The 24,790-nt window shown below is 36.7% G+C and overlaps 1 protein-coding gene across 1 annotated transcript in view; it reads left to right on the top strand.

Moving 5' to 3' along the window:
- LRGUK (leucine rich repeats and guanylate kinase domain containing) overlaps positions 1–24,790 on the top strand; it is a 123,761-nt gene that overhangs the window by 53,682 nt on the left and 45,289 nt on the right. Inside the window, exon 15 of the mRNA XM_052001555.1 lies at positions 3,728–3,823. Coding sequence (XP_051857515.1) covers positions 3,728–3,823 — 96 coding nt within the window. The remainder of the gene's footprint in view (positions 1–3,727; positions 3,824–24,790) is intronic.

Here is a 24,790-nt window from a genome sequence, read left to right as displayed (position 1 = left end):
GCAAAGCACAAATAAGTCCACATATACTTTGATCTACAGTGAGTATAGGAGAGAGTGGGGAAAAATATTTTGTATAATATGATTAGAGATGAAGAGATAAAAGATATCAAAAACATAGATCTATTGAAAAATTAAAGTGTATGTGAAAATATATTACTCAAAAGCTTCATACCTATATATAATGAATGTTTCATTTAAGAAGAGAGTTAGAGGACACTAAATATGGTGAAAACGTGGATAAAGCTCAGGGTCTGGAGTCAAGAGGACTCATCTTCATGAGTTCAAATCTGTCCTCAGACATGTCCTAGCTATGTGACGCTGAACAAGTCACTGAACCCAGTTTGCCTCAGTTTCCTCAGCTGTAAAACCATCAGGAAATTGAGACTGGAAGAGTTCAAATAAGATTGTGAAGAATCAGACATGAGTGAAACTACTCATCAATGACAACAAAAAAATAATAGTATTGACACTGATTCTCATTTCAGAGAAAGATATCATTTGAAATAATCATCCCAATGAAGAGGATAAAAGAAATTAATCTGCCTCAGTTGGCACTTGATCTCTTTAACAGTAGAAATCTTTATAGCTCTTTGCATATGTTATTTCATTAAGACTCATAACAACCCTATAAGATAAGAGCTACCGATTTTTCCCTCACTGTATAGGTGAGTAAATTATGGTTAAGTGATTTGCCCCTGGTCACTGCTAAATGCAGCAGGATTTAAACACAGCTTTTCCCTAACTCCAAAAAGAAAGAAGTGACAACTAACAATAGCATCAGTTTGGAATACAAGTTATTTTGCAAAACGTAACAGAGAATGCTGAATTGCTAGCAGAGTTTCCTTACTAAAAAAAAAAAAAGTGGAAAATCAAGCAAATGTGGAGGGGAAACTTGGCTTCAGATTAGATCAAACTAAATCAGTTCATCCTAGAAAGATTTTATAGATGAAATTGAAAGGAGGACTACAGCTCAATATGAAATGGAACATATTTTCCACTGTTTCTGTAGAGATAAATTCTCTTTGTTGATGACAGTGGAACTACCACATTTCCTTAAAATAGAAGTAGAAATAGCAGTCAAGAGAATGAAGTCAGGAATAGAGCCTGTATTTGGTTATATATATATATACATATGTATATGTATATATGTGTCTATACACACACCACACACACACACACACACACACACACACAGAGAGAGAGAGGTTTTATATATATGTACTATATATATATACAGAGGTTTCATATATATATATATATATATGTATATATGTATGTATATCTATCTTTCCTGCTGAAAGTGACACAATTTTAAAGACACTAAGAATGATTTTTAAGATCTATCAGAGGGAAAAACTCCTGGTTTTTCAAACTCAAGAATGTAAGTTTTCAAGAACTGTAATATCAAAGAATTTGCAAAAGAATAAGTGAAATCACAGATTGCAAAAATAGCTCCCCAAGTAGAAATCATAACCTATTTGCTTACTTTCTTATTTATATAAAAATCTTTTTGTTCTATTCATGAGAATGTTTTATTTGTATATTAAGACTATCCTTGATGACAAATATAAAAACTAGCACATTTTTATAAGCTATTATCTAAATAAGTCTGTCTTCACAATTGTGCCATTGACTGGGAGTTATAGAAAATAAAATCCAACTGTTTATTATTTGTTGATGTTTAAAAAGAAAAAGAAAAAGAAAAGAAAGTGATTTGGTAGAGCAAAATGCATGCGGAAAGCTGTTTTCCCATAAAATGTGTCCCATGCAGATATTTGTATGTGGTTCATTACTAGATGCAAATGCAGAGAGAATTTTATTCAATTATGCTTTGATCACGAATAGTAAACAAAGTATAAAACAGGGGAAAGGAAGGAAAAGAGAATGGAATGAGCATTTATTAACCACTTACTATGTGCCACACACTGTACTAAGTGCTTTACAAATACTGTTTCATTTGATCTTCAGAATAATCCTGGAAGGTGGATGCTATTTTTATGCCTACTTGACACTTGGGGAAATTGAGGCAGATATAAGTTAAGTGACTTGCCCAGAGTCTGAGCCTGCATTTGAATGTAGGTTCCTGGGAAAAAAGAGACATACACCTGTCTATGGCATAGTGAAATATAAGAAAGGATGTCTTGCATATTCTCCAAAAAAGAGAGAGATTGCCTGTGGCTAGTTGTAGATGACACTGTGCTAATGGCACTGAATCCGGGACTGTCTAGGAATTGGTCTTGCAGAAAAAACCAAGCACGTGAAAGAAGCTTGTAGCTTAGATGGTGCAGGCGCTCATTTGGACAGGAAGCCCCTTGAGTTATCCCATCAGCCCGTAATTTCTTGGATAAATGCTGAAGACAGAAAACAGATAAGACCCAGAATTAAACATGAGATGTAAAGCCTTGTATTATTTGGGAAATGATGTCAAAGGAAATTCACAGTATGTATCTAGAACAAGCCGTCAATTAGCAGGCATATTTATTTATTAAGTAGCTCATATTTGGCATGTATGGTGTGCAATAGGCTATAAAGATAAATATGAGACAATCTGTGTTTTTAAAGAGCTTTTATTCTCTCAATGTGAAGAAGGGTACATGAGAATGTACAGTCAATATGAGAAATCTTAAGGAGGAGGCACTGAGTGCTTAGAGGGATCAGCAAGGGTGTCGTGTGGGAGGAGATTTGAGGGCATTTTTGAAACTGGAGGTACGGAGGGTAAGAAGGACAGACATCATGCAAAGGATTCAAAAGGGAGATGGGTTGTCTAATGGATAGAGTGCTGGAGTCTGTGGGGTCAGAAAGACCTGAGTTCAAATCCTGTCTGAGATACTTAGTGGCTGTGTGACCCTGAGCAAGCTATTTAATCTCCATCTGCCTCTGTTTTCTCATTTGTAAAATGGGGATAATAATAGTACCTCCCTTCCAGGGTGGTTGTGAAGCTCAAATGAGATGACTTATATCAAATGCTTTGCAAACTTCAAAATGTTATATACATGCTAGCTTTCATCATAGCTAGAAATGGAAGATAATAATACCATTTGTCAGAAATAGCAAAAAGCTCAGTTTGGCTTTAGTGAAGAGTGAAGGGGAGTAATATATAAGAAGACAGGATGGAGTCGGTTTATAAAGAGCTTTAAATGACAAACAAGAGTTTTTATTTGATCTTAGAGGTAATAAGGAACCACTGGAGTTTATTGAGCAAAAAAGAGAAATGGTCATACCTATACTTTAAAAAAATTGCTTTGTCAGCCAAATGAATGATAGCTAGGAGACAGGATGAACTGAACTTGAGCAGGGAGAACTATTTGGATTCTTTCTTAATAATTTATGAGAATATTAATGAGAAAAAAAGCAATGGCTTGAACTTGAGTGGAGACCACATGAATAGAGAAGGGGACAAAGGTGACAGATGTTTTTAACTTATCAAAGTGGAAATCAACTGTGTAGAAGTATGATATGCCATGACCCCTAAATTCATTAACCCTCTGCTAAGCTATTGTTGTGTCTTTAGGAACATAATTAGACTGGTCCTCATATAATAGATGTATTTTTCCTGATAAAAAGTAGACTTAATTATTAAATAATAGCTCAGGTGAAGATTTGGTGGAAGATTTGATTGAAATTTGTGAAATATATTCATCTTATTTGTCTATTACCATTAATAATTAAGAATTTACAATTTGTATGTGTTTTTTGCCTTAAAATATATTTTTTCTTTTACTGGTAGATGATATAAATATTGCATACCAGAAACTGAGTCAGCTCATTAGAGAATACCTTGGTTTGTCTGAACAACTTGCCAAGTCTACACCTAGCACTTCAGGTACTATAAAAATCATTTCAAACTGTATTATTCATGTGCTGATACTAATTTATTGTTGTTGTTTTTTCAAAAAAAATTAATTGTATGTAGTTCTCTAAGAGAAGTATTCAGGTCCAAGTCAGTTTCTATACTTTTAGGATTGTAAATTGGAAAATCCCCATGACTCAAGTGACCCTGGGCAAGTCAATTAACTTCTGAAAAGTTAGCCACTCTTCCCAGTTGCTTCTTGAGTTGTGGTCAAGTTCTCCCAACATTTATGCTGTTTAAGTCACTAGTTCTGAGGAAATTTGACTTTAACTCTAGTCTACTTATAATGGAACTCATGAAACACAATGAGAATTATGATGAACAGTACAGCAGAGGTTAGGTGGATTGTTGCCCAGTCAGCTAAACCCTTTATTTAGAAGTGAGCTTCAAAGGGAATCAGATTCCTTGATAGTACAGGTAGTTCTCCAAATACACTGGCATCTCTCAATAATCTGGTCCTTCCTCTTCCATCATCCCCTTCTTCTTAATCTGCCACATATGACCTATCTAAAAATCAGATAATTTCAGGGTATAGTGGAAAGTAGCCTTGACATGCTGCTTAATAAAGCTATTTACAAAATATTATCAGGGACTATTAAAACTCTTTAAGATATTTATGTATAATGTGGTGTGGTAAAAACTGGATCAGGAGTCAGAAGATCTGGGATCATATTTCACTTTGCCTACTGAGAGAACAAATCATTTCACATCTATGGGCCTCAGTTTCTCTATCTGTAAAATTAAGGTGTTGGATAATCTCTAAGTCCCTTCCATTTCTAAAATTGTATGGTCCTATGATTCTTGTATCACCTCTCAGTAAACCTCCTAAATTTATAGGAAATGCCTGCTTAGCTTGTGAAGAATTAATTAGTCATACTGCTCTAGTCTATTTGTAGACCATGGGAAAAGTCATCAAGAAAAGGGTAGGGTTTAAGGCAGGAGCTAGCTCAGGCTGCTACCTTGTCATTCCTCCTTAGGTGGATAGCCTCTATATTTCAGAGAACCTTGGAAAGGAGACACCTTTTCAACTGTTATTTCTGTATTTTTCAGTTAACAAAGGGTAAAAGGCCCCCATCTATGTTTTTTGCTTGGAGGCCCAGAATGTCAGCCCTAGGACACTGTCATGATTGAAAGAGAAGACAAGTTAAATTAATGGACAAATTATAGTTGTATATCTCAATATCTCTGGTCCCCAGATTGCTCCTCTTCTTTAAAAAACAAAGGTGTTGGACAAGATGATCATTAAGACTCAGTTTCCATCTGTGTAAAAATGAAGTCAATTATTCTTGTATTACCTACCTCACAGGGGTGTTGTGAGAATCAGTTGAGATAATATGTATAAAATACTTTGTATAAATGTCAGCAATAATTATTTAACATCAATAATTTATAATGAATAATGAAGCTGATTCCTGTTTTGTTTTGTTTTTTTAAACCAGTGGGAGTAGTCAGAAATTTCTAAGTTTTTTTTTAAACTGAATATTCCTCCTAGTCTAAGTAGAAAAAAACAAGATTTTGATCACATACTTTTGGTCATGGATAAAATAATAATTGAAAATAGAGTAGAATGACAAAGTTTCAGATCATTTAATACTTACATCATAAAAACAGACTTTTCTTTCTTTTTTGCTCAACTGGTCTAGGAAATCCTTGAACTAACCAAAGTTTCCATAGTACAAAGGCCTAAAAAATTTATTACAAAAATATCTGAATTAAATAGGTGCTTTCTGATGCTGCACATACTAATTTCAATGTATTAAAATGGTCTTTCATTATATATACATATATATACATACATACATATATATTCTATTTATTTCTCTATTTGCTTTTACTATGGGTTGGCAGAATTCATGGTTCCAAATGAACTTTTGAACTACTGACTCAGATCCTCAATAGGAGGATAATATCTTTCTAAATAAAATTATAAATTTAAGGTATTATTCAGAACTCAAAACTAATCAAAGAATTGATTTAATGTTGGTGGGTTACTACAAAGTAATAAGCCAGAGAATGGGAATGGGCCGGCTAAAGATTTTGGACTAGGTCAGAAAATGATATATCATGAATTGAATGTTCTAGTACATAGGTTCTATTACATATTTAGCCAAAATAGAAGAATGAGTCTAATGACTTTACTCATTAAAATATGTTAAGTGCTATAAATAATGCATATCTATCTATCTTAGGAAATAAAAGATATTCAGGTTGAAAACACTTAACTTTGCTAAAGCACAGAGGATCCCCTTGGACCCACTCTATTTAGTCATTATCCCTATTTGGCCAATTCTCCTTCGACTCAAAACTTGTTGCTATCATGCCTTTCTTCTCTTATCTTCCTCTCTCCTATTTCAATCTTCAGGAACAAGTTTTTTTTCCTGACTTCCTTATGGGAGAAGGCTAATTAATAGTAGTTCCTCAAAGTCCTACTAGTTTAAGACACATTTATGCGCTTTAACAAGGGCCTTCTGAAGATAATAAACAATGATTATTTGGTCTTTCTATTGTGTTGTATTGTATTGATTTGTATTGATTAAATAAATGAATAAAATATATAAAGCAATACAGATGAGGTTGGTGTAAAATCTCTGACACTGATTGAAGAAAATTGAAGAAATTGAAAAAATTTTATAAAATATATTGTGACTTCTCAAAATTATATATTCTTAGAATTTCTTGGGGGGAGAATGAGTCAGGAGCTATGATTTAAATGTGGAGAACTCCCAAGGTGGAATCTCTCCTTACAATGTAGATGATAATTTGCCTGTGACATATACTTTTAAACACTTGGTTGAGGACAATGAGAGGTTTTCTTCTAAGAATCTTACAAGAGTTTTTCTCTTAAAAAATTGACAGCTCATAAATTAAATGATCTCTAGGATTTTCTTTATCTGTAAGACTTTATGCTAGGAAGCTAATGAGAAAGCTAATTGACTATCTCCAGTTTATGGGGCAGTTACCCGCTTTTTCCCAATGCTAAGAATAAAGGATCAGATCAGATGAATTTAGGGATTGTTCTTAAGCCCATAAGGATCTAAAAACTTCAGAACTGGAAAGAATCTCAGAAACCATAATTTAATCTAAGCCTGAATACCAGTCATATTTACAATATCCCCAATATGCAGCCTCTAGAGTACAAACCCACTACTCCCAAAGCATGCCCTCCAAGTAGCCTATTCCACTTATGGACAGCTTTGATTGTTAAAAAGTTTTCCTTCAATAAAGCCCAAATCTTCCCTGAAGCAATTCTTATCTTCCCTTACATATAGTGTTACTCTCTGGGTCCAAATCAAAGTAAATTCAATCCCATTTATGTATTAAGATATTTGAAAACAATTATGTCCTCCTCTCTGCTACTAGTTATATATTTTAATAGTTCCACTTCTTTCTTTTTTAATTTTTTTTATTATAGCTTTTTATTTACAAGTTATATGCATGGGTAATTTTTACAGCATTGACAATTGCCAAACCTTTTGTTCCAATTTTTCCTCTCCTCCCCCTACCCTCTTCCTGAGATGGTAGGTTGACCAATACATGTTAAATATGTTAAAGTATAAATTAAATACAATATAAATATACATGTCCAAACAGTTATTTTGCTGTACAAAAAGAATCGAGTTTTACTTCTTTCAATTGATCCCGGAAAGACATAGTATCCAGTCCTCTAACTGTCCTGGCTAGCTTCCTTTGAAATCTCAAAGAAAATAAAAAAAGAAAAACAGAAAAAGGCAAATTAAAAAACAAAAACAAAACATTGTCATGTGCCCTACAGAACATTAGGAAGAATTCAAAATATATAACAATAAATTTCCATTTCAAGAACGCTTATATAATAATAGAAAAGATATTCATGATTGTCTGCCTCTTCTTTGCTTCCTTATAGGTTATTCTTCTGTTCTCTGCTATGTTCTTTGTACTTTATTCTTTATTCTTTTATCCCCTTTTATCTCCCCTACTTCCCCCAAGCAGGTTACCATTAAGCTCAGGTATATTTAAATAGATAAATAGATACATGGTTAGATGATAGATAAGTATCTATCATCTATCTGCGTATTCATACACAGACTTCTCTTTAGCTTATCAATGTACTTTCTAAATTGTAGCACTTAAAAGGAAATAAAGTAATTCTGAGGGTTGTGACCAAATTGCTTTACAGTTGGATTGTTGTTTTCCCCACTATAGATGCTGCAGCTTTTAAAATACAGTTGAGGAGAGCATTAGGGCTTCCATGTTGTTTGTTTTATTTTTTTGCTGAGACAATTGGGGTTAAGTGACTTGTCCAGGGTCACACAGCTGGGAAGTATTAAGGGTCTGAGACCAGATTTGAATTCAAGTCCTCCTGACTTCGAGGCTGGTGCTCTATCCACTGCACCACTTAACTGCCCCTTCCATGTTATTTAATTTTATAACTGACTTATATTGAGTTGGCAATTTAATAGCACCTCCTTTCCCCCCCATACAAACTGTTGTCCAACTTGCTTCTCTAGTGTTTACTTGAAAACCCAGGAATCCAGGTATAGAACTTTATCTTTATCACATCTTATTTCACTAAATTTGATCTGTAATTTTATTGACAGAATCCATGCCAGGGTAATTTTTTTTACAACATTATCCCTTGTACTCGCTTCTGTTCCGATTTTTCTCCTCCCTCCCTCCACCCCCTCCCTTAGATGGCAAGCAGTCCTATATGTGTTAGATAGGCTGCAGTATATCCTAGATACAATATATGTGCACAGAACCGAACAGTTCTCTTGTTGTTCAGGGAGAATTGGAATCAGAAGGTAAAAATAACCCGGGAAGAAAAACAAAAATGCAAATATATTACATTCCTTTCCCAGTGTTCTTTCTTTGGGTATAGCTGCTTCTGTCCATCATTTATCAATTGAAACGGAGTTAGGTCTCTTTGTCAAAGAAATCCACTTCCATCAGAATACATCCTCATACAGTATCGTTGTTGAAGTGTATAATGTTGATCTGTTATTTTAGCCTGTTGAGATATTTTTTGGAGCCTGATGATGTTTTTCATTGTTAGCCTGTTTCTCAGCTTTATGTCATCTGCAAATTTGCCTTGCTGGACATTGATGATTTAATCTAAACTACTGGTAAAAAATGGTAACCAATAGTAATTAATGTTAGTGAATACAGTGCTGAGGGCAGATCCCTGATTTCTCTACTAGAAAGTCTCTTTAAATCAAATTTGACTCTAATATTAATGAAACTACATGTTTCCTTCCTTCTTTCCTCTCTCCTTTCCTTCTTTTTTTCTTTAAAACAACTCTGCCTTTCTTTCTTCACCAAGTTGGAAGTGCTGGGGGCTACTTATGGGTGGGATCCTGCTGAATATTGGCATAGGAGCTTTGACTTGCAATGTTTCTGACCTGGGACAGTTCATGCTTCTTTAATCAATTTGCTACTTTCCTAACTCCTAAGAACTCCCCATTTTGTTGCCAATCTGTCTCTCCAGGAGCTGGGATTATAGGCTTGCACCACTGCACCAAACAATACCTATATTCTATGAATGTAGTCATTCAGAATTTAAAATCCACCTAACTATATTCTATTTTATGTCTCTACAAGTTATCCAAAAGCATAACATGTCACTTAACCACTTAACTCCCGATTGCCTCAGCAAAAAACAAAAACAAAAACAAAACAAAACAAAAGAAATTGTCTTTTTTTTTTTTTTTTTTTTTTGCTGAGATCTAGGCATAGTATAGCTACTTCATTACCTTGATCCACCAGTCTAGTTTCCCTAATAGAAAGGAAATTAAGTTACCTTGACATGATTTGTTTGTGGTGAACCTATATTGGCTTTTGGAGATCACTACTTTCTTTTCTAAATTATCCCTAGGCATTCCTTTAATAATACATCCTGAAATCTTGGCAGAAATCATAATCAATTTTATCAATTTAGATTTTTTTAGATACTATCTTCCTTTAAAAAAAAATCAAGCCAATATCTACCTTTTTTCACTCCTTCACGACCCTTCCCATTCTCTCTGAGTTTTCATATATTACTGATAACGATCAGCATCTAGTTGTGTGTTTGTTTGTTTTTCCAGTACCCTTAATCTAAACTACTGGTAAAAACTGTTAGTAAATACAGTGTCAAGGGCAGATTTCTGAGTCTCTCTACTAGAAAGCTCCCTTCAACTCAAATTTGACCCATTAATGACTATTTTTCCTTCCTTCTTTCCTCTCTCCCTCCTCTTCCTCCTCTCCCTTCTCTTCCTCTCTTCCTCCCTGACTTCATTTCTTTCTTTCTTTCTTTCTTTCTTTCTTTTCCTTCCTTCCTTCCTTCCTCCCTCCCTCTCTCCCTCCTTTCCTTCCTCCCTCCCTCTCCCTCTCCTTCTCCTTCTCCTTCTCCCTCTTCCTCCCTCTCCCTTCTCTTCCTCTTCCTTTCTCTCTCTCTCTCTCCCTCCTCCTTCTCTCTCCCTCTCTCTTTTCTTTCAACAAAAAAAGAAGAATCTGAGGTAAATTGTTGATATAATTTGGACTCCTTAAATGTCTCAGATGTGCATTTAACTTCTATAGTACTCAATTTTCTCATTTGTAAAATGAAAAGATTTTATTTAAATATGTCCTCATAAGTTCTTTAGACTAGGAAAGAACAGGGTCTTAAAAGGTTCCTTCCTTTGTGCTTTTGGCTGCCAATTTCTGATTCACAGATGATGCAAAGGTGTTATGAGATCTCTTCCACACATAGGAAAAAGATATTAGTTCTTTTTTAGCCTATAGCATCATGGGCTATTTCAGATCCTACAGGCATGCTCAGAAAGACTGAAAAAGCCTAGGTTGAGGTGTTTTGTTTCGTTTTTCTTTTGGCCTGCTTTGCCTCTATCTCAGTTGCCATTCCTTCAATTCACTTTAGGGTGAATACATTCCTTTCACCTACTCTCATTCTTTTACTCCTAGCTTGGGTCTATGTAAATCATTCCTATAATTTTATTTAGCAAAATTGTTATCCCCAAGTGATATCCCTATGTGGCCATATTGGTTTTTTAAGATAGATCTACCTTTTCTTTCCTTTATAATAATTTCTGTTCTTCAGAATTTAATTCTTGATAATTTCTCTTCCTTTTGGAGATGTCTTCCCCAATAGAATTTTAGGCCAGTGGATTTTAGCAATCCTTTCCTGAAATCTTTGAGGAATATTTTCTCAATATTCTTCAAAGTGTATGTTAGACTATCCCCAGATTTTTCTCTTTCTATATAATAAATTTTATTTTATTTTTTTTCACTTTTTTTAATTTAATAATTACTTTATATTGACAGAATCCATGCCAGGGTAATTTTTTTTACAACATTATCCCTTGCACTCGTTTCTGTTCCGATTTTTTTCCCCTCCCTCCCTCCACCCCCTCCCCTAGATGGCAGGCAGTCCTTTATATGTTGGATATGTTGCAGTATATCCTAGATACAATATATGTTTGCAGAACCGAACAGTTCTCTTGTTGCATAGGGAGAATTGGGTTCAGAAGGTAAAAATAACCCGGGAAGAAAAACAAAAATGCAGATAGTTCACATTCGTTTCCCAGTGTTCTTTCTTTGGGTGTAGCTGCTTTTGTCCGTCATTTATCAATTGAAACTCAGTTAGGTCTCTTTGTCAAAGAAATCCACTTCCATCAAAATATGTCCTCATACAATATCATTGTCGAAGTGTATAATGATCTCCTGGTTCTGCTCATTTCACTTAGCATCAGTTGATGTAAGTCTCTCCAAGCCTCTCTGTATTCATCCTGCTGGTCATTTCTTACAGAACAATAATATTCCATAACATTCATATACCACAATTTACCCAGCCATTCCCCAATTGATGGGCATCCATTCATTTTCCAGTTTCTAGCCACTACAAATAGGGCTGCTACAAACATTTTGGCACATACAGGTCCCTTTCCCTTCTTTAGTATTTCTTTTGGATATAAGCCCAATAGAAACACTGATGGATCAAAGGGTATGCACAATTTGATAACTTTTTGGGCATAATTCCAGATTGCTCTCCAGAATGGTTGGATTCGTTCACAACTCCACCAACAATGCATTAGTGTCCACGTTTTCCCGCATCCCCTCCAACATTCATCATTATTTTTTCCTGTCATCTTAGCCAATCTGACAGGTGTGTAGTGGTATCTCAGAGTTGTCTTAATTTGTATTTCTCTGATCAATAATGATTTGGAACACTCTTTCATATGAGTGGTAATAGTTTCAATTTCATCCTCTGAAAATTGTCTGTTCATATCCTTTGACCATTTATCAATTGGAGAATGGCTTGATTTCTTATAAATTTGAGTCAGTTCTCTATATATTTTGGAAATGAGGCCTTTATCAGAACCTTTAACTGTGAAAATGTTTTCCCAGTTTGTTGCTTCCCTTCTAATCTTGTTTGCATTAGTTTTGTTTGTACAAAGGCTTTTTAATTTGATGTAATCAAAATTTTCTATTTTGTGATCAGTAATGGTCTCTAGTTCATCTTTGGTCACAAATTTCTTTCTCCTCCACAAGTCTGAGAGATAAACTATTCTATGTTCCTCTAATTTATTTATAATCTTGTTCTTTATGCCTAGGTCATGGACCCCTTTTGATCTTATCTTGGTATACGGTGTTAAGTGTAGGTCCATGCCTAATTTCTGCCATACTAATTTCCAATTATCCCAGCAGTTTTTATCAAATAATGAATTCTTTTCCCAGAAGTTAGGGGCTTTGGGTTTGTCAAACACTAGATTGCTATAGTTGACTATTCTGTCTTGTGAACCTAACCTTTTCCACTGATCTACTAATCTATTTCTTAGCCAATACCAAATGGTTTTGGTGACTACTGCTTTATAATATAATTTTAGATCAGGTACAGCTAGGCCACCTTCATTTGATTTTTTTTTTTCATTAATTCCCTTGAGATTCTTGACCTATATAATAAATTTTAAAAGGGAATGGACACTGTCATTTCTTTTTCAGCAACTTATTTCCCTTTTGATAAAAATCAAATATAAAATACTAATTCCTATAAATATATAAATAGTAAAATATATGACATATATAACATTTGTATATGTAAATCGGCATCATTGTTTTTCTGTATTCAATACCAATTTTCTCATTTAAAATGGATTTGCATATAATTTCCCAGAAAAGAGAATTCTAGATTTTGAGTACTTTCAAGAAGCAATGGCTAGCTGACCTATGTTTCTAATAGCTTGGTTCTATTTTTTTAAGAACTTAAGTATATTACTTGTAAGAATGATTCTCTCTATTAGGTTTTTTGTAATTATGGTGTGTTTCTATGACTTTGTTTTTAGTTAACTTCTGTTTATATTAAAGCAGGCCCACCCTCCAGCAGGAGGACTCTCAATGGGATGCCATCATTCCTAATTCCATCCCCAAGACGCTTGGCAAAACTGGAAGCAGAAGGTGTTTTAACAGAATTTCCCTTTGGGGTGCAGATTCTTGAAAAGATGCCTGAAAATGAGGAGGGAAAAACTCATAAACTAAAAGTCCCTTCCATCAATCAAAATGCTTCTCAACATTCCAGCCCAGATCTACCTCAGGTTTCCCAGCCAGCCCAAGACAAGGAAGCTGATAATCCTGAGCCCACAGATTTACCTGTAAGTCAGAAACATACTAATGGAATAGGAGTTGAAAATTTAGATATCAGTTCTAACCGGAATAGTCTTGATAAGGAACCATTAGCCCATACAACAGGCTCCTCTGAAAGCCAGAGCATGTCTCACCAAGAGCCATCTCAGAGCCCTCAGCCAGATCAGGATGAGGAATCAGGTGAGACCAAAGTTCCTTCCAGTCATTCTGAGCCCCTGAAGAAGTCCCACTCATCTCCCCCCAGTTCTCAGACCCCTCAGAATAAGGAAGTCATAAATGATGAACCTCCTTCCAATTCTGAACTTCCAAAAGAGCCTGAACCAAATCTACCACTTAGCACTCAAACTATCCAAAATGAGGAACCAGAGGAGGTCCCTCATATTAGTCCTTCCCACCCTGAATCAACACAGCCCTTTGGCTCATCTCCCCAAGAGCCTCAGTTGCCTTTCAAAGAAGGAACCCATGAGACAGAAGCCATTCGAGTTGATACCCCTTACCCTGAAGATCTGCCAAGAGGTCAGAAAGAGACTCAGGAAAAGGATGCTCCAAGCTCATTGCTCCCTCCAACTAGGTGGGCTCCTACCAGGCTGCCACAGCCCCGAACACTAGCTCCTCTGCAAAGTAGGAGGCCATCCCCCAGACTGGAAGCTCCTAGTATGTCCCATTCACCCAACAGGGAATCTTCACTGGGACAAATGGTAGACCAAAACATAACTCCTCCCAGGCCCCAAGCATCGCAGGAAGGGGAGATCAAGCTTCCTCCCATCAGCCCTCTCAGTTCCAATCCTTCACAGAACACACACTCAACTCCCCCTGATAATTCCCTGAAAACTCAAGAAGAGAAAATTGGTGAGATCAAACTTCCTCCCATCAGTCCTCCCCATCCTGAACCACAATTGCACCCTAGCCCCAACTTGACTATAGGAGAAGAGGCCCATCAGGTTAAGCTCCCTCACCTCTCCCCTCCTCAAGGTCCAGATCAGCCTCAAGCCTACCGACAGAAGAAAGAAAAAAAAGCTCAACGAGAGTTGACTTTCAATAAGAGGATTACAGACAAGCCAAATCAGGAATCAGATCAGCAGGGGAAAGCCAAAAAATCCTCTCTCAAAAAAGAGACAGCCAAAGGGCCAGCCCAGCTGAAAAAGGCAAGTTTGGAGTCAGGAGCCCCAAGCAAGCAGAATCCTACAAAACTGCTGGGACCCACTGACCCAAGCCCACCTGAAGGCCCCAAGCTGAATCACGAGGGGGAAGTCCCTTCTGAACAGGAAGATAAAAATCAAAAAGCCCTTCATTCCAGCAAAAAAGTTTCTGCTAAGCTTGCTAAAAATGAGCTCATTCCAAAGGTGAGAATGCCTAAAAAGGGGGCTATCCCCAAAGAGAGAGAATCCTGAAAGCTTATCCCAGTCAGGGGCCAGTGAGATCACAGTGATCAACCATTAGTGAGCTTGGGAGGGATGAGTCCATAAAGGTAGATTCCTCTGGAACAAAACAATTTTGTCAAAGTTAGGAAGACAGTTTAGTTATAAAGGAACAACCAGTGAAAAGGGGGGCAGGTTTATGCAAAGGAGGAAATGAGAGACCAGAGAGACCTTGGCCAAACCCTCCGAGAATGAGATCTTGTCCCCAGCCAAAGAGGCACAAACTAATGGCAAGGGGAGCAGCCAAACCAAGGAGCACTCTCCAGCCTCATCTCCTAAAGACAGTGCATCTTCTGCCAAGCCATAAACCAAAGGGGAAAAGCCCAAAGCTGAGACACTTGTTCAGGATGAGGTGCCCCCACCTCAAATCAGCCATCAGCTCAAGGAGTGAGATTCCCCCAAAGAAGGGTGCATTTACAACACCGAGTAATGAAAGCAGAGGCAGCTCCCAAGCAAAGGGGGAATGTGGGAGGCCTTCTGTCAGCATGAAACAGTGTAGTTGGAGGGACCCTAAAAACTCAAGTCCCCTCCCCCCGGACTTCAGGATGCTACAGTAATATTTACTTCAGTTTTTTCATCCGTAAAATTAAAGGATTGCATTCAGTAGCTCCTGTGAAGTCTCCTTCCAACTCCAAATCTGTGATCCTGTCACAGATATCTTCTGGCTAATCAGCTTATGGTAGAAAAACAGCTCTAGCAGCCAAGGACCCTACTCTGGCCTGCCAGGCTTCCCAACAAACCCGTCTTGGAGCCACTGAAAGCAGGCCATAGGCAAGAAGGACTTCTCTTGTCCCCCAGAGACACTTCCTTCTGTTCTTTAAAGAAGAAATCATTGAGGAAGTTCCTTTCTGAACTGGATCACTAAGACCTACCACAAGCAACATTGATGACTCTCCGTGACCCTGATGTTGTCAGAGAGTCATAAAGATCCTAAGGCTGAGTGTTCCTTCCCCAAGAACCACTCTGGCTTCAATGAAAGAAACTGGAATTAAACAGAGATGTGCAGAATGGAAGCTAAGGAAGCATTTTTCTTTGAGATTTTTTTCTTTTGGTTTCCATTTAAAGCTATTGTGTGATCAAACACCTCATCCTCAACACCTCTCTCCTCTCTTTAGTTAGGGATCTGAGGTCACTTAGGCCATCTATATGATGCCAAAAATGTTGACGTTAATACATACATCAGCCAACTTGATGCAGGGAAAAACATCAATCACACCAGTGGTTAAATTATTCGGTAAATATTTGTTGAGTGCAGGGCACAGCATCGGGCTGGGAGATACGTGGTATTACCCAGGGAAGACCATTGGCCGTTTGGGTGAATTTTGCCCTTGGCAGCTGGTTGGGCCGGGATGGCAACATAGCCTGATGGTGGGGTCGAAGCTGCCGAGAGAGAGTGATTCTGAGGGAGAATGTTTTCTTTTAAAAGTTCTGTGTCTAAGGTGTGCTATACTAGTCAACAAGCATTTGTAAAGTGCTTACTTTGTGCCAGGCGCTGTTCTAAGCAATGGGGATGCAAATTGGAAAAAATACTTCTTGACTGACTGCAGTCATATATGCATAAATAAAATCTTTAGCTTGGTGATACTCTTGATGAATCCTACACCATACCCTAAAATACGTTATAGAATTGCCCAAGTTTATGTGAAATGTAATGTTACTGACAATTTGCATGTAAATAAAATCATATTTTAAATATACTAGAAGATTTTACTATTAAAAATATTTCCTGCTGTGAGTCATTTTGTGATGCAAATAAGTACTCGATTTTCTCTCTTCCATCTCTGAAAAAAAAGCAATTCTTTTTATACCTCCCTAATCAATTTGCTGTTTCAAATACCATAGCAGCTATTCCAAACAGTTTCATTTTTCTTCAACAAAATGCCACCTCTTCCTCCAACTCTCCCTTCTGGTCTTGCTGAAGAAAAAAAAATAGGCTATTCACTTAGAGCTTCCTCCTCTAGTCTCCTTATACCACATCACTTAGATGTCTTCTCCCACCGCTCTCACACATCTCTCATGAATACATGGCTCTTCTCCTTGCCAAGGTGAACCTTTCTTCGTGCTCTCTGGATTACGTTCCATTCTCCCTCCAGAAAATTGCTCCCTCTATCACAACTGCACTGTGTAATCTTCAATTTCTGCCTTGCCCCTGGCTGATTTGGTCCTGCTCCCAACACCCGTCTTTCTCCCTCATTTGATCCATCCATTCCCATTATCTCTCATCTCATATCTTCTCCATTTTGTGGCTAACTGCCTTGAGAAGGCCATGTCCAAGCTTCTCAGCTCTCTGCAGTCCGGCTTCTGCCTTCATCATCCAGCCCACACTGCTTTCTCCAAAGCAAAGGCCTCAGTCTTCTTCTTTCTTGATTTCTCTGCAGCCTTGTTCCCCTCACAGCACTGCTTTAGCTTCTTCTCCTATCCTCTTAATTGTTCTTCTCGGGCTCCTTACAGTCTGCCCTCCCAGCTTCTCATACATAGCCGCTTCTTGGTGTTCACACAGCCATGCCTGATACAGCCCCTCATCACCTCATAAGTGGGCTTCTGGTAAGCCTCCAGTCGGTCTCCATCCTGACCCATCCTCCACTACCATAGTTAGTGATCGGATCTGGCAGGTCTGGCCATGTCACCTCTTGCTTCTAGTCCAGCCTCTCCAGGGGCTCCCCGTTACCTCTGGGACTAAATGGAAGGTACTCTGTTTGGCTTTTAAAGCCCTCCACAAAGCGGATTATAGAAAGACCAGGAAAGAGTTATATGAATTGATGCTGAGTGAAACAAGAAGAACCAGGAATACATGGCACATAATAACAGCAAGAATGTGCAATGATCAACTATGAAAGGATTGATTCTTCTCAGTAGTTCAGTGATCCAAAGCAATTCCAAAAGACTTTAGACAGAAAATGCCATCTGCATCCAGAAAAAGGAGACTGAATGTAAATCAACACATGCTATGTTCATTTCTTTTCTGTTTTTCTTTTAATCTCTCCCATGGTTTTCCCCTTTTGCTCTGCTTTTTCTTTCCCAACATGATTCATAAAGCAGTGTGTATTAAAAATTAACAAATGTATTGCAAAAAATAAATAAAGCCGTCCACAGTCTGCCCCTTCCTACCTTCCCTGTCTTTCTATAGTTTCTCCCCTCAAGTCACTCTACAAACCAGAGACACAGACTTAACTGCTGCTCCTCCCATATGACACCCATTTTCCTACCTGTGTCTTTGCACTATCTTTCCATGTATGAAGTGCCCTTCTTCCTCATCTTCAAGTCTTAATTTCTGTTGGAGCTTTTTTCCTGGTTCTATTGCTAGTTATTTCCCTTGTGAAATAACTTTCTGAGATACATGTATACATGTTTTTGTTTGTATCTAGTTTGAATATATTATATATGTGTGTGTGTATGTGTGTGTATCCAATTATGTACATGTACTTCTCCCACTGGAATGAACTATAGGGCCTGTGTTTTTACCTTTCTTTGTATTTTCAGTGCTAATAAGTGCTTAATAAATGCTTGTTAACTGACTGATTCTATGAAAGGTATAAAATAATGAGACTGAAAATTTTTAAATAATATATCAAAACTTACACATCTGAATGACACATCATTTGCAAAACAATCACTTTAAGAAGCTACATGTTTACTGTAACCATTTGAGAAAAGTAAATTAAAAGCATTTTTGGAAGTTTTGTTTTGAAAGTTCCTTTAGAACCAAGTTTATCAACCACACAAGAAAATTAATATTATTCCTTTGTAGTCATACCTTGTTTTTGAGTAAAAACAAAACAAAACTCACTTCATCAGACTTGACTCTAAATAATTTTAAATTGTTTCCCAAAATTTAATCTTTTTGCTACTGATCCCTTTCAAAACTCCAATCTTGTTTTAAGCCTTCCCCTCCCTCCCCATAACCTTCTTGCTCTTGTGATACTGAAAGGTAGTCGAAGGCAACTAATGGAGTCCACTACAAAATTGTCTCATCTTAATTGTGCTCTCATTTCTGCCCATCAATCCCTTTACTCTTACCTCAAGGACTCCCCTAATACCTTTAAAGTTTCTATTGTGAAACCTCTGTTCTCAAACCCATCTACTCCATTTCCCCACCTTCACTCTCAAGAGAGTACCTTAATGGAGACATCTTTTTAAATTTAAATTTCATTTTTTTAAATTAGCAAGCTTTATTTTTTTTTCTTTCTTGCCTCCTTTACTCCTGGAAAGAAAAAAAAAAGATTTTTAAAAATCTCTTGTAATAAGCATAATCAAGCAAAATGAATTCCTATACTGGCCATATCTATTATTATTCAGCCCTCATTTTTGAAGAGAATCAATGACCCTATCGAGGTACGGATTGACATGTGGATGAATTAGCTATAAGTAAGATAGCAGCTGCATGTCATCAGCCTTATTCCTTCTTCATGAGTCATCGAAGTCCGGACAAAGTCATCAAAAGTCAAGACAACTAGCAAAGGCCTAGAGTACAATGGATGATCTTGGCGTCTTCCATGTCTGACCAAGCTCTAAGAATTCCTTAACACTTGTTTCAGTTACTTTCATGGTTTATGGAACAGACTATTTTTGTCTGCCCCTTCTGCCAGGGAAAGCCTTCACATGCTTGGGATAAACATCTCCCTAACTCACTGATGAGTTTGAGAGCTATCAGTTACCCTCAAAGTTTAACTTGTCTGCTGAGAGACTTTACCAGGGGCTGGCCAAGGTCCTGCTGTATATAACTTCTTGGAATCACAAGTGAGAGTTTGGTGGAGGTGGACAATAAGGGTGCATGAGCTGCCCTGAAAAGAGCTCAGCAGGCTCTGAACCAGAGGTATTACTCCTGGATACTCCATACACTGCACTGGTCATGTCTACAATGTTTGTCTCATTCTATATATTAATGCCTTTCTTTCAGAAAATGAGTAGCATTCATCATCACTGGTCCTCCAAAATCATGGTTGAGCATTGCATCAATAACAGTTCACATGCCTTTGTTCATTTTTATTATGTTGAAATATATTGTTCTCCTAGTTTTATGTATTTTACTCTGTGTTTATCTATACAAGTCTTCTCAGGTTTCTCTGAAACTATCTCATTTTTCATTTCCTATAAGAGTACTCCATTACATTCATATGCCTATTATTCAGTAATTCCCCAGTTGATGGCAGTCCCTCAGTTTCCACTTGTTTGCCTCCACAAAAAGTACTATAAATATTTACTTTTTTCTCTCTTAGAGGTATTACTAGATCAAAAGATATGTATAGTTTCATTTCATTTGGCATATAATTCCATAGTGCTTTACATTATAATTGAACCAATTCACAGCTTCATCACAGTGCATTAATGTGTCTGTTTTCCCATAGCTCTTCCAACATTTGTCATTTTCTTTTCTTGTTTATGTTACCAATCTGGTGGTGTGAGATGGAATCATATAGTTGTTTTATTCTGCATTTTTCTAATTATTACTGATTTGGAACATTTTTTTCTTATGGCCATAGATAGTTTAATTTTTTTTGAGAACTGCTTTTTTGTATCCTTTAACCATTTATCATTTGGGAAATCAATCAGTCAATAACTTTTAAGTAGCTAGTATATGTCAGGTGGAGAAACCAGGACAAACAGTGTATAGAGGTCTGGACCTACAGTCAGGAAGATCTGAGTTCAAATTTAACTTCAGACACTTCCTAGATGTGTGAGGGCAAATCACTAACCCTGTTTGCCTCCACTTGCTCATCTGCAAAATGAACTGAGGAAGGAAATGGCAAATCACTTCATTATTTTCACCAAAGAAACTCCAAAAGGGATCATGGAGAAAAGATACGAGTGGAAACAAATAAACAACAATAATGTGCCAGGCAATATGTGAAGCCCTTGGGGAAAAAAAGGGGGGAAAAAGTTGAACTAAATTACTCTCCAGAATATTTAAACCAATTCACAACTCTGCCAAGAGTGGATCTACTAAATAGATAGGAAAGGAATGGAATATAAATTTTCTGTTGTGCAATAATAAAATAGAGGCAGATTATAGAATATCTTCATTGTCAGATAAAAAGCTGGGATGAAAGATCAGGAAAAATGTGTCACTCTGACTTTTTGTTGGCTCTGCTGCTCTGAAATTTTATTTGAAGTTTTATTTTAAAGTTACTTGGATGAGAATGCTGAGAGAGTTCATCTGGGTTGCTTCTAATCCACCATCTTAATCTTGCTCCAATATATTGTCATTTTTAAAAATTGAATCATGTGATATTATAAATACTTTTCAACTAATATAAAAAGATATTGTCTATTCGTTTGTCATATAACCTGGAAGATTTCAGTCAGTTTTTATATGGACAATGGATCCTCTGCCTTGTAAATCTCAGCTGGAATAGAATTAATGCCAGCTTTTTTGTTACATAAGAAGAACCTAATAACTTTAAAACTTCTTCAGTTGGAAGCACTGATTGATGATTAATGACACTCTGTTGAGAACAGCATGGCTTAAGTGTTCAGCCCATTTCCCCAGAATCATGTTTTTATCACTAAACAATGTGGCTCCATCAGTACTTAGTAGCTGAGATGTATCATAGGTTTTTAACCCATAAGTAGCCATAAGTAGGGCATCATAAAAACACTTTGAATTGCTACCATCAGTATAAAACTGAATTTCATCCACTTTCATACTGAGCCAAGAATGTTGCATCTCTCTGTTTTATTTCACTTTTTTTAAATAATAGTTTTTTATTTTCAAAATATATGCAAAGATAGTTTTCAACATTCACTCCTTGCAAAACCTTGTATTCTGAATTTTTCACCTTTCCTTACCTCTCCCCTCTCCCCAAGTAATCCAATATATGTTAAACATATACAGTTTTTCTGTATATATATTTCTACGTTTATCATGCTGCACAAGAAAAATCAGATCAAAAAGAGAAAAAATGAGAAAGAAAATAAAAAGCAAGCAAACAACAAAAGGGTGAAAATATTATGTTGTTTTCCACATTCAGTCCTCATAGTTCTCTCTCTAGATACAGATAGCTCTCTCCATCACAAGTCTATTGAAATTGGCCTGAATCACCTCATTTTTGAAAAGAACTACGGGCTTCAGAATTGATCATCATATACTAATATTGTTGTTGCCGTGTATAATGTTCTCTTGGTTCTGCTCACTTCACTCAGCATCAGTTTGTGTAAGTCTCTCCAAGCCTCTCTGAAATCATCCTCCTGATCATTTCTTACAGAACAATAATATTCCATAACATTCACATACCATAATTTATTTGGCCATTCTCCAAACGATGGGCATTCATTCAGTTTCCAGTTCCTTGTCACTACAAAAAGGGCTGCCACAAACATTTTTGCACTTTACTTTTAATGGAAATAAACACTTCCCTCATAGAGATGGATGAACTATCCTGATGGTAAACACCGTGCAGTTCTTGTTTTTCATTTTAATTCAGCTACTTCTAAATTTTATAATCACTGTAATCAAATCAATCTTGACGTCCGTGAGAGTTCTGGCCAAGATGAATAAAGGCAGTGCTATCCACCAAATCTTTTACAGAGAGCATTTACTTTTCTACTCCACCGTTGCCACAGTGCGTTGATTCAGGTTTCCCTCTGAGTTAGCTAACAAACTAGTTATAGTTGGAGAAGCCCTCTCACCTGTTGACATTGTCTTTGGGTAGTTGTCTTGCCTTGGGGCCCCTGCTGCTACTGAATGAGAATATTTAGCTTGGAGAGGATAAGTCAGTGATTGGTCCAGCACTGTGCAGTTGCCTTCATCACTCTTATATACTGCATTTCTTTTCCTTACAATGACATAGACTATCAAATGTCCATGTTTGCCATGATGGGATATCCATGAAGTTTTATGGTGTTTAGGGAAACAGAAGACAAAGTTGGTGATGAAAAGGTCTTGGGTAATAAAAATCCATGTCCAAACAAACTCTAAGCACTGCACAGAGCCTGCTTTAGCTGCCTTATTGGCACTGGAACAAATTGCTCTCATCCACTCGTTCCACCAGGGGAAATCTATGCTTGGCGTAGATGGTCTCCCAACTCACCATTGGGTTTGAGACCCCTCAGTTACCCTCAGTCTGGTTTAGCCCACCTGCCAAGATATGTGGCTGCTGCAGAGGCAACAATATTTTGGAGCCACAGGTGAAAGTTTGATAAATCAGGTAGACACCAATGGTGGTTGAGCAGCCCTAAAAAGAGTTCAGCAGCCCTCACACCAGAGGTACTGGTCTTCCCTGAACACCCTACATTGTGTGTGTGTGTGTGTGTGTGTTTATACACACACACATATATATGTGTATATATAGATAGATATATTCACACATATATACTACTATACATATAGTACTGTATAAATTTATAAAGTAGATATATTTACTTTAGATAGGCAGACTTACTATAAAATAGATAGTAGATAAATATGCATATAATAAATATAACAAACATTAATTCTGATAATATGCACTTTTCCTAACATAGTAACAATGGTTATATAGTATAGATATATTAACTATATCTAGTATATAGATAGATAGATATACTACATCTGTAAATATATCTACAGTAGTACATAGTACTACATAGTGTACATAGTAGAGAGTAGATAGATAAATAGTCATATCTGCTATATAGCCACACCATATACTATATCTATGATACAGTGGATAGATTTATTATGAATGTGGTATATCTATAGATAGGTCTACTTTATAATAGATGCCAAATAAGACTTTATATTTTGATCTTGGAAGTAAGAGGGAGCCACAGTGGACCTTATTGAGTAGGAGATGGCACCTCGAGACCCAGACTTTAGGAAAAGCACCTGGGCAGGTAAGTGGAGGGTACCTGATGAGCTGTCCTAAATTCTATACTTATATCCATAGTACTATACACATAGCATGTATATACAAAGCATATTAGCTTTTTCAGAATTAATTATCTTAGTGATTGATGGATTCAAAGAATGCCAATCTAACATGTCAGGTATAATTTTATAGATGAAAAAACTTACTCTGAATTGTTTCTTTCCTTATTATTCATCACAGTCCAGAAGAACCAACTCATTCTTGTTTAAGATCATTGATATCCTATTCCAGATGACAGATACAATTTTGAGAAAACTTACTCTGAATTGTTTCTTTCCTTATTATTCATTGCATCCTGAAAAACCAACTCAATCTTGCTTAAGATGCAATTTAGAGAGAGCTTTAGCTCCAGAATTCGCTTTTCCTAGCAAGAAAAGAACCATTCACATTTATAGAATGCTTTAAAATTTGTGAGTGTCTCACAACAGCCTTGTGAAGTACATAAACAAGTATCATCATCATCATCGTCATCTTCATTTTACTGGTGACATGATTGTCTTTGAGTCTTTGAGAAGAAAAGTGGTTTGCCTATAAACATACAACGAGTGAATATTTGAGATGGGACTCAGGCCCCGGCCTCCTGACTTCTAAGTCCATGGCCCCAATCACTGGGCTTTTCAGGACACCTTGACTTTCAGAGTCTGATATAAACAAAGCCAATCTGTTCATTAAATAACAGAAGTATCCACGTGTAAATATGTGTCTGTGACTTTATTGCATAAATGAAAGCTACTTATTTAAATGAAAAGAATATACCTTTCTTAAAGCAAATTCTCAATTTTCTAAATTCATAATTGAGTCCATATATTATCATCTCAAACTAATTTAGATTGGGAAAAAATGGAGGAGAATAAATTAAGGATCTTGGTCTTCATTGGTCAAAACAGGTAACAGATAGGAGAGTCTTCTCTTGAATTCCTATTAGAATCTTTGGCACTTTGTACAGAGGAAACAAGATGACCAAAAACTGGAAGACTATAGGAAGAAAATTTCAAGTTACCAAGGAATATTGATGAAAACATAGGGAGCAGTGAAATACTTGTAATTTAGAGAGCCAAGGTGAAAATATAGATATAATTGAAATT

The sequence above is a fragment of the Antechinus flavipes genome, chromosome 5 (assembly GCF_016432865.1).
Source record: "Antechinus flavipes isolate AdamAnt ecotype Samford, QLD, Australia chromosome 5, AdamAnt_v2, whole genome shotgun sequence".
Classification (NCBI taxonomy): Eukaryota; Metazoa; Chordata; class Mammalia; order Dasyuromorphia; family Dasyuridae; genus Antechinus; species Antechinus flavipes.
The sequence above is the reverse complement of the archived record's forward strand: the minus strand, read 5'-3'. Positions and strand labels throughout refer to the sequence as shown.